An 11,706-nucleotide genomic window follows, 5' to 3' on the forward strand; every position below is an offset into this window, starting at 1 on the left:
TTAATGACCCCAAGGGGCGTTCTTGGTTCTGAATATTTTCTGAAGAGCACGTTTCATATCATTATTCCTCAGGCTTTAGATGAAGGGGTTTAGCATGGGGGAGACCACCATGTACATCACAGAAGAAATTATGTTCTTGTCTTCAAACTTGCCTGATGCAGGGAAATAGTAAACACCTGCGAGTGTCCCATAGTATAAAAGCACTACAGAGAGGTGAGAGCCACATGTAGACAAGACTTTGGAGATTTTTTGGAGGGGGAAGCCTTCAGGATGATGACTGTAATGTGGATATATGAGCCCAGGATCCCACTCACCGTCACGATGAAGACCAGTCCACCTTCTGTGTTGATGAGCAGCTCATTGAGGGAGGTGTCCGAGCAGGAGGACTTGAGCACAACAGCAAGATCACAAAACAAGTGGGGAACGATCGTCCCTGCACGGAAGGACAGGCGGTTCATAAGGAGGGTGTGCATAAGTGTCCGGGCAAAAGAAAACAACCAGCACCCAACCACAAGGAGGATACACACCTCGTCCTTCATGATTCTGGTGTAGTGGAGAGGGTGACAGATGGCCACATACCTGTCATACGCATCACTGTGAGGAGAAAGCTGTCAAGGGAACCAAAGAATACAAAGAAATCCACCTGTGAAATGCCCCCAGAATATGTGATAGATCGGCACTGCCTCTGCGTGTTCGTCAGCATCTTTAGGATAGTGATGGATGCAAAGGAGACGTCAGAGAGGGCCAGGTGGCTGAGGAAGAAGTACATGGGGGTGTGGAGGCGCGAGTCCAGCCTGACGAGCAGGATGATGAGCAGGTTCCCCAGCACCGTGGTCAGGTACATGCCCAGGAACAGAGCGAAGAACATGCCCTGCTGCTCCGGGGGGACGGGGAGCCCCAGGAGGAGGAACTCGGACACGCTCCTCTGGTTCCCAGGCCTCATGCTGGGCTGTTACCTGCTGGGGATAAGGGAGGAGAGGAATATCAAGAAAGATGATGGAGATACATTTCAAGTTACAACTTTTGGGAAATCAACAACTTTTAAACTACATGCCTCTTAATTTGTCCTGCCTGTGGATGATGCCTCATCATGTATCCTAGGCTGGCTGTATACACACACACACACGTATACAATATATGGGAATATTATATATGCTGTTTATACAGAGCACACATGTGTGATATGTTATATGTAGGCATATTTCCCCATATATATATATATACAAATTCAACTACAGTGATAAACATATGTGTGTTTGTGTCTGTGTGAATCTCTATGTACATGTCATTTTCCATAAGTTAAAAATGATAAAATAATGGTTATTTCATGTAGCTCAATCTATTATATTGTACAATTAATATTTATCCAGTACGTTACTATGACAAAGGGCAAGCATACACACTGGAGAAAAGACAGTCTCTTCATAAATGGTGTTGGGAAAACTGCAACTACGTGCAAAAGAATAAAACTGGACCAGTTCCTTGCACCATACACACAAAATAAACTGGAATTGGTTCAAGACTTTATATAAGATGTGAAACCAGAAAACTCTTAGTAGAAAACATAGGCAGTAAACTCTTGGATATTGACCACCTGGATACGTCTCCCAGAGAAGGGAAGTGACAGAATAAACAAGTGGGACATCATCTAAGTAGCAAACTTCTGCACAGCACGGTGCTTATCTTTCTCTGCCTGGGATGGTAAGTGCACGTGAAGGGTCAGGAACCTGAGGGCCTCAGTCACACGCAGGTGTGTGACAGTGACAGGAACTCCTTTTCAGGACAGAGTGCTGGGGCACCAGTTATCTCAGCTGGCAGGGACCCACAGGGAGGGTGCGTAGGACATACTGGAGATCATGGTTTCAAGTCAGAATCCCCAACCACACAATATCAGACACACGAACACACACAAACACACACACAGTACTGAGTTGAGGATCCATTCACCTGTGTCCAATTCCCTTCTAAGGGGAGGAACGCCAGTTTGTGTTTCATTCCTAAACACTCATTTGCATTGAAGTCATAAATTACACACAAGCTAACATATGCACAATATGCAATAATGTGTCACCCACAGATACATTTGTGATGCATCACTGACAGAGCAGCACCACACATCAGCTAAAACACACAACTCACACACCACAAATACCTAATTCATCACTATACACGTATGTCACCGAAAACACACAAGGCCACACAATAGCAAAATCTCACAAGAAATCCACAGCAACTCTCATGCACACCCACCACGCACTCACTACAAGTCGTGCACGCTGCCATCCCTGAGAGGCGAGCTTCAGCCTCTTCTGATCCACCCCCTTCCCAGGGATGCCCTCAGAGGAAGGCAGGTAAGCCTATTTGGTCAGAGGCACCTTCATTAAACCACCACCTGCATCCATGCATGTGGTAACACACACATGGTGCAGACATGCAGAGGCCAGCACACAGGACACATCCTGCTCGGACACATCCCCACAGAGTCCCACAGCACTAGCACCTGCTTGAGCCCTCTGACCCTGTTCCTCGGAAGGTTGGGAGGCTTTTTCTCCAGCAGTGGAGACAACAGTCGTACCCCCACTGCTGAGCTCTGATCCGCTCAGCTGTGACCTGCCCAATGGGGAAATGTGCCTGTTCTGACAGCAGGATGCAAATATTGAGGCTCACAGGCCTGAAGCAGGAGTCAATAGTCACATGCTGGGAGGCTGATCACTTGGTGTGCATGTGCTAAAGAGGGCCCAGATTGAATCTAACTCGGGAAGAGAATCAGCCTGTAGTCAGATAGTACACACACACACACACACAGACACACACACACACACACGCACACACTACTGTCCAACCACACACAATAATGCGTGCACACACCCACACTCATGAACACAGATATGCATATGCTCACCCTCAAGCACACAGGCAGATCCATAGCCAAGTGCAGATATCCAGCGCCTCTGACCTATTCCACTCGTCTTTGTGTTTAGGCACCTCTTCCAGACTGTGGCCCAAACCCTGTTTGTCTTCACAGGAAAGGAGGTGCCATCATGGGTTAATTGGCCAATTTCTTACCGCCAGTCTGGATGAGCATGTCCAGGGAGAACTGAAGTCACAGGGGACAGTGTTCCTCATAGGGATGTTTTGAACCTGTACTATGTGGACTCAGTTCCAAGGTCAAATTTTCTTGGCTAGGTTCTTGTTAACACTCAGATATTGAAATGTAATTTTTAAATGATTTCATGCTTAGAAAAGCTGTAGAGATGGTAGTCTGAATTTCTGTACCACTCTCACTGACACTCCATGGAGGGTGATATTTTACTAATTTATATTATGTGTGTATGGCAGGCATCAAGGTTGGAGATTCAGGCTGTAGACGTTTGGTAGGCATACCCCACTGTATTGTCAAAAGGCACATTTGGTTCAGTTGTCAGAAGCTCCCACTCTTCACTCAGGAAGAGAGTGTAAGGGTAAGTTCTTTACTCAGCCGAAGAACTCCTGGGGAGAGCTGAGTGGGTGCAGGAGGTCCGAGTAGGTTTGGTGAAGCAGATGGAATGGTATTGGGATTTTGCATGGTTGAGGGAGGGACTGGGGGAAAGTTTTGCTGGAAAAACACATCATGTTGCCTGTGTTCGTTATCCACGTGTAGCAATAAGCACCTGAAGGGAACAAATGCACCTTGACCGGCCAGCAGAACACCTGAGGCCTGGGTTTATCAGCAACTATAGGTGACACATAGCATGGCGTCTCATTCCAGGCTTTCAGGGCAGTGTTAGCTTGGATCACATGTTTAGATAATATTTTGCATGTTTCCTGACTGGCATCAATGATTTCATTTTCTTGTGTCATGTTGTGGCCTCTGTGGTGGCACCGGGACCCCTAGTCAGTCAGCACAATAAGGGCGATGGAGCTTGAATTGAATGCGGGCTGGCTGGTGAGCATAAGGCTGATGAGCTTTAAGAAGCTACGTGAGTGCTGGTCACTATCACCACTGCCTAGAACTCCAGAAGGGATGAGGTGTCTTTTCTGAGGCCCCGTGTTGTACGTTGGGCAGTGTCAGGAATGGTGGGGTGGGCACGATGCCAGTGGAGTCACCTGCCAAGGTCAAGGCATTCCTCAGAGGCATGTCAGTTTGGCCTCAATGACCCAGAAACTGTGTCCACGTCACTACGTAATCCCCATGATGCCACCCCAGTGATCACACAGCCAGTGCTGTGCCCTCGCACACGGGGGCTCAGGCTTGTTGCCGGGAGGGTCATGGCGGAGGAGAGGGAGTGCTGTCTGCACGCAGCCTGGGGCCAAAGGGTGGAGGCCTCTCCGGGACCTGATCTTGTTTCACATGCCTACTGAGCCAGAGGGAAAGAAATTGAACATGGACTGTGATCTTAGGAAGTTTGGGACTGGCGTCTATAAATATATGTGTATATTAATCACTTTAAGCCTAAGATTGGGCCTTAATAGTCTGAATCATTGTGTGGACAGAGACATGTGTGCTCTTATTCTGCATCTCTGGCATTTGAGAAGCAAGGAATTCTCAGAGTTCTTTACCAAGAAAAGTAAATCATGAATAAGAAATCATCGTGACCATTGGTAAGGACACATGGCTACACCACTGGCAATGGCCAACAGCTAAACATGTGAAATGGGGTCAGTTGTTAGCGAGGGCATCTTCTGATGTCAACATGTTTGCCTGGGTTTGGCTAATTGTACTGATCCTTGAGGACATCGTAGTTGAGGGATGAAAACGAGCTTCCGTCCATCAGCCTCCATCAGGGTGCTGGTGGCACTCCATTCAGAAAACATATAAACTCACTTCGAAGTTCATTTTGTTGAACCCAAAGGCTCCCCAGGAATCCCAGGGATCAAAGAGGTGGTGGCCTCCTCCAGCACTGTGACATCAGAAGTGATTTTTGGCCAGGGAGGTGGGCTCCCACAGGGGGAATATGTCCAAGGCTCAGGTTTGCTCTGTCCTGTGGTTGTCATCTCCATCTAACTGGGTGCACCCCACGTCTGTGCTGAGCTTGCCGGGTGCTGTCTCCATGACCAGGACACAGTGAACAAAGGTGTGCAGAGCATCACAGGTTCAGGTCTTGTGAGAATCTCAGTTTCACTGAGGGCCCCGTTTGCAGGCAGCAATGGTTGCTCTAATGGTGTGCAGCATGGGGCCTAAGCAGGAAATTTCTAAACGAGAACCCCACAGGCAACTCTTAGCCATTACATGTGGTCTGTAGACACTAAAGTACATGCTAGGTCGTGTCCTGAGCTTTAATAGCAAAGGAGTCTCCAGGAGGCACTAAGGGAAGTGTCTGTATCACGATCATCTTTCATAACCCCAGTGCCTTCTAGGTAATGGGCCCCATTCCAAGTGGGCAAATGTGAAATACGCTACCTGCAGAAGCCGAAGAGATCTAACAGGTGTTGGCCTGCTTGAGAGCTGACAAAGTTAGGAGTGGCTTTAAACTCTATGAGATATGCAACATCCCTCAGTGGACCAGGTGGTGCTTAAGAATTTCACTGGAGTGGCAGGTCCTTGAACCTTAGTTGGGGAATATGCCATCCCTTTTAGGAAAGGCCGTAGCAAGTGTTTGAATAGCTTCTGTGTGTCAATTTCCTCCTAAGGGGGATATGATCCATGTATTGCCTCCCCTCTGTGCCTGGGGACAGCTAGATCTGCTCAAGCCTTGCCAGCAGGAGGCGTGTGTGGTGAGTGGACTCCCCACAGGCACCCAAGTAAAGGTGTATGGTGTCCCTTCAAGAGTGAATGTAAATTGAAGCAGAGAGTGGTTATAGGATATACATTCATGGGTCTTCTCTACCCAGAACCTGGTGGTAAGCTTCCTCCTCCAGGCAGGCCCCATCAATACCACCACACTTAGGGAACTGCCGCAGATGTTACCTCTTTGGCTTTAGGGTACCACTTTTCCTAATTGTCTGTGGCCCAGGACAGCTCAGGACCACAGTCCTTGTTGCAACAGAGGCACAGAAAGCAGGAGCAGCCGTGGCTTTTCAGGACCTGGTGAGCCTTCCTCTTGGCTCACAAGTCACACAGATGTTGCTGTTTCTCTCTCTCTCTCTCTCTCTCTCTCTCTCTCTCTGTGTGTGTGTCTCATTCTCTCTCTTTCTTTCTCTCTCTCCCTTTCCCCTTTTTTCCCCTTTTGTCTCTCTTTTTCACAGACACCGGCTCATTCATGAACGTTTATCCAAGGGCATATACGTTGTAGGGTTACTTTTTTCCCCTCTCAAGAATCAAGTTATCTGAAATGCCGTGAGGGTTAATAATAAGGTTGTTTTCATTCTACTCTTCTTGGTTCATTTCTTCTTTGTTTGAAACGTTGAAAGATAACATCATCCAAATTATCCAGACAGGTGTGCTCGTCTCCCAACTTTTCTACCCCATTTGCACCCACACTTGTAATGATCAAACTCAGTGGTTTATTTTTTAATAAACTTTTTATTTTCTATAATTTTTGTTTCATAGAAAGATTATAAAAATACTACAGAGACTTCCTATACCCTTCACAAGGTTTCTGCTATTGTTAGTATCTTACATAACCATGGTCACTCAGCACAATCAAGACATTGGCACTGGTATGTTACCACTAAGTAAACTACAGTCTTTCTTTGGATTTTTACTACTTTTCCCATTCACGTCCTTTTTTTGTTCTGGGATCCATTTCAGAAGAGACTTTGCATTTAGACCCATGAACTTTAATGTAATCTTTTACTTTGAGGAGCTACCCCTGTAAGTAAGAATCAGCTGATAGATAAGGCAGGAGACAGCGGACCCAGGGAAGCTGTTTCTAAAGCTGCCCCAGCCGTCATCTTATCAAGAAATGACGTGGCCTTCTCGAGTGAATTGGCTGTGGAATCCACTTCAGATTCATTGTTTTCTGGTACATTATTCTTGTTCCCTTTACTCAAGTGAACAGGAACTAAGTATATTATTTCCTCTTCATGTTATTTATTGTACTAATATGCACATTACATGAAATTGATCATTTTAGCCCTTTATTGTGTATAATTCAGTGGCAAGATGTACATTCACCAATGCTGTGCAACCACCACCAATATTGAGTTCCAGAATCTTGCATTCCTCCAAACAGAAACCACGTGCTCGGTAAGTCACTCCCCATTCCACCCTCCCCACAGTCCATGGGGTGCAGTAGTCTTCTTTCTGTCTCTATGGATTTGCCTATTCTGGATATTTCATATAAACAGAAACATGTAATATGTGCCCTTTTGTGTCTGGGTTTTTTCACTTAGCATAATATTTCCAAGGTTTATCCGTGTTGTAGCATCTATCAGTACTTCATATTTTACAGCCTCTCCACTGGACATCTATACACATTTTGTTCATCCATTTATCTGTTGATGGACATTAGGATTATTGCTACCATGTGAACACTGAACAGAGCTGCTGCATTCACGTACAAGTGTTTGTTTTAGTACCTGTTTTTACGTCTTCTGGGTATACAACCAAGAGTGGAGTTGCTAGAACATGTGGTAATTCTAAGTTTAACTTTCTGAGAAAGAACCAAAATGTTTTGGTTGGAGGCACAGTGGCTGCACCACAGTTACCTTTCACCAGCAATGTATGAGGGGTCCAGTTTCTCTAACACTGGTTATTTTTCATTCACAAAATTATGAGTATAGTCGTGGGTGGGAAATGGTGATTTTGATTTGCATTTTCCTAATGTCTAAGGACATAGAGCATTTTTTCGTGTGTTAGTTGGCCATTAGAATATCTTCTTTGGGAAATGTGTGTTCACTTCTTGGGCCCAGTTTTTATTTGGGTAGCATGTCTTATAATTTTCTCAAGGTTTGCTTCATATTTTTGGGGTGTCTCTTATTAGATGCCTATGTTTACAATTGTTCCTTCTTCCTAGTGGCTAACAGTTTAATCAATCTAAATCATTCTTTTTATTCTCTTGGTCCAGTTTTTTATTGGAAGTCAATTTGTCTGACATGTATAGCTGAAGTTATTTTTCAGTTACTATTTGCAAGGAATATCCATTTCCATCCTTTCATTTTCAACTCCTTTGTCTTTTAATTTAAAGTGAGTGTCTTATTACCTATATACAGATGGATCATGCTTTTTATAAAACCCATTCTGCCAATCTTGGCTTTTTAATTCAAGACTTTAGTCCCTATATATTTAAGGCAATTATTGATGAGAAAGTTCTCACTTCTACATTTTGCTATTTGTTTTCCATATGCATAGTAAATATGTTATTACTAAATTATCCATTACCTCTTTCTTTTCTGTTTAATGTTTTTAGTGCATTTTTTATTTTCATGTAATTTCCTTTTTCTGTACATATTTTAGTTGTTTTCTCAGTGGTTACCTTGGAGATTCCAATAATTATCTTAAACATATAAGCACATAGATTGAATCACTACTACTAAGCTCCAATAGCATATAAAAACGCTTGTCCTGTGTTTCTCCACGTCTCCCCCTCTACATTGTTGTTCTTACAGATGACATCCCATTGTTACACATTGTGTGACTATTTGCATAGATTTATAGGAATTGTTTTATGAATTTGTGTTTTAATATTGTAGGAAATAAAAATGAAAAATGAAATAATACTGGCCTAGATTTTTACCTATGTAGTTGTGTTTTCCATTTATCTTTATGTCTTCTTATGATTTTAAGTCACCATATGATATTTTTTCATTTCAACCTAAGGGACTCTTAGGTGAATGTATTAAGGTGTATAGAACATTTGAAAACTTTCAGCATTGAGAATGAGTTAACCCTAAACATACTGAATCTTAAAAATGGAATGTAAGAGGACTTTTGGATGCTATATATAAGGATCAAAAACATCCAAACAGGTTATGTTATTAAATGATATTAGAAACCAGAATAATGGCAATATAAACAAATGCAGGGTTTCAAAGTCACACATTTGAGATTAAGTCTTAGGCCAGCTACTTATTTAATATCTGTTGGATTTAGTTTGCATCTCTGGAAATTTGGAACATATTAGCACCATTTTAAGTGGCTTGAGCTGAGGATTAAATAAAATGTAAATGATTAATTATTACAGATGTGATAGACACTACTCAGTAAACAAAGCAGTGTGATAAGTTCTTCTGATTTTCCCACACATGAAATTAATGAAGTTTGGTGGTATTAAGAAAACTCATGTAAATATGTATTGATAATAGTACCAGATAAAGAGGGTTTTTGAAGAAAAAGATGGAGATAAGAACACTTATCTTAAAGTCCAGAGTATGGGCTCACAGGCTCACAAGCTTGCAGTGAACATACAGGAGGAACTGGAATTTCACTGTAGAAAACTTCATCCATACACAGAATTCCAAGAGCAGGCAGGGAAAATAATCAGGTGAAGAAATAGGTAAAGAAACGTAAAATGAGACTGTGAGCAGAATGGTGAAAGCAACAAGAATTATTCAAGTAGCAACTTATAAAGGAGACCTATTTCACAGCCCCCACGAGTGCCCGTGACAACAGGATTGCGTTAATGACTTAAGGTGGAAACCTTGCCTCTGATAACTTTCTGAAGAGCACATTTGATATCATTGTTCCTCAGGGTGTAGATGAAGGGGTTCAGCATGGGGGTGACCATAATGTACATCAACGAAGCAATGATGTCCTTGTCTTTGGACTTTCCTGATGAGGAGAAAAAGTAAACACCTGCGAGTGTCCCATAGTATAAACACACTACGAAGAGGTGGGAGCCGCATGTAGACAAGGCTTTGGAGATTCTTTTGAGAGATGGGACCTTCAGGATGATGACTGCCATGCGGATATAAGAGCCCAGGATCCCACTCACCGACACGATGAAGACCAGTCCGCCTTCCGTGTGGATGAGCAGCTCATTGAGGGAGGTGTCTGAGCAGGAGGACTTGAGCACAACAGCAAGATTACAAAACAAGTGGGGAATGATCGTCCCTGCACAGAAGGACAATCGGCCCACCATGAGGGTGTGCAACAGAGCCTGAGCCCAGGAGGAGAGCCAGCACCCGACCATGAAAATGACACACACATCGTCCCTCATGATGGTGGTGTAGTGGAGAGGGTGACAGATGGCCACATACCTGTCATATGCCATCACTGTGAGAAGGAAGCCATCAAGGGAACCAAAGAAGACGATGAAATACACCTGTGAAATGCATCCCAAATATGTGATAGACTGCCACTGACTATGCATGTTTGTCAGCATCTTTGGGACAGTGATGGATGAAAGGGAGATGTCAGAGAGGGCCAGGTGGCTGAGGAAGAAGTACATGGGGGTGTGGAGGCGCGAGTCCAGCCTGACGAGCAGGATGATGAGCAGGTTCCCCAGCACCGTGGTCAGGTACATGCCCAGGAACAGGGCGAAGAACATGCCCTGCTGCTCTGGGGGGACGGGGAGGCCCAGGAGGAGGAACTCGGACACGCTGCTCTGGTTCTGTGGATTCATGTAGCACTGTTATGTGCCTGGGATAAAGGAGGGTTAGGAATATCAGAAAAGACAATGGGGATATGTTCCATATTGGAGTTTTCTGACAAGAGAATGACTTTTTAACTACATTCCTGTTAATTAGTCCCACCTGTGATTGCATGCTTTGTCACTGCATCCCAGTCTACTTCCTGGAAATATCACACTAAAAGCAGCTAAGAACCCCTCACACACCAGAAGCAAGAGGACATTCACGGTTTCAGCCAACCAGTAGCTATTGAATTGAACATTGAGTCTGAACCCTGCCCTCCACTAGGAAGTGAGAATGCAGCAGGGAGCAAGAATACATGGGCCCTGCCCTCTGTGCTATGCTATTTCATGAGCTTATGGGGGTTATTTACGCCACTGTGTCAGAGCCAGTCCCTAATAGTTCCCTCCCTGTGGCAGGAATAGTAGATGAGCCCCAGCAAACTGGTGTCAGTTGTTTCTGCCTTAAAGTAACGTGAGACTCCAATGCTGAGGTGGTGTTGGAGCGCTGTCACTCTCCTCCTGTGAGCTGGCCTGTCCCATCAGCCCACAGCCCTGAACTCACCAGTGCTCTAGAAATGGGTGGTCATTTAGAGCCCGTTGATGCCAGCATCACTCCCAACCCAGAATATCCACAAAGAATCTTTTATGAAAATGGGGAACATATTGGGATTATTCTATGTGTTGGGGACTATGCTAAGGGCTTTACATGCACTTCCTAATGAAATCCAACATCTGCCTCCATTACCAAATAAAATCTCAGATCAGCAAGATTGGGTGTTTTTTCCCATGTAAGCTGTTAGGAAAAGGAACCATAAATTATAAAACTTCCATAGGCATGCAACAGCAGCTTTTGAAGATGGGATACATAAATATACATAAACATGTACATCCAGAAACGGGAATATATATGTATGCATATGCACTTCATCTCTATATGTACATTCCATCTACATATGAGTATGTTTATATGTATACGTATATGGATGGAATATATCTAAACATGTGAAACATCTATATATATATATACACACAAACACATATATTAGATATATATATGTGTATATCCTGATATGTAAAAATTAAAATATACTTTTATATATATGCTATATTCCATAAATGTGTAGAAATACACGACTATGTAACTGCCATTTTCTGTGGTTGGTGATGATCAAATATTGCTGTTTAGTGTAGTTCAAGCTAATATTATTGTGTGATCAGAATCCATGCTTTAACATGAAACCCCCATGTAGGTGGTTCTGAGCACCTACACCCT

At 43.8% G+C, this 11,706-nt stretch overlaps 1 protein-coding gene and 1 pseudogene across 1 annotated transcript; both read right to left on the reverse strand.

Moving 5' to 3' along the window:
• Window positions 1–1,168, reverse strand: LOC140848080 (olfactory receptor 1J1-like; annotated as a pseudogene).
• Window positions 1,169–9,479: 8,311 nt separating this feature from the next.
• On the reverse strand, window positions 9,480–10,424 carry LOC140848081 (olfactory receptor 1J4-like). Its single transcript, XM_073230366.1, has one exon. The coding sequence runs from the start codon at window positions 10,422–10,424 to the stop codon at window positions 9,480–9,482; it is 945 nt and encodes a 314-aa protein (XP_073086467.1).
• Between the last annotated feature and the right edge of the window lie 1,282 nt (window positions 10,425–11,706).

Source organism: Manis javanica, chromosome 2 (genome assembly GCF_040802235.1).
Source record: "Manis javanica isolate MJ-LG chromosome 2, MJ_LKY, whole genome shotgun sequence".
Taxonomy (NCBI): domain Eukaryota; kingdom Metazoa; phylum Chordata; class Mammalia; order Pholidota; family Manidae; genus Manis; species Manis javanica.

What these genes read in the sequence shown, in the direction of transcription:
- LOC140848081 (XM_073230366.1), bottom strand. Translation starts at nt 10,424, where the DNA reads ATGAATCCACAGAACCAGAGCAGCGTGTCCGAGTTCCTCCTCCTGGGC.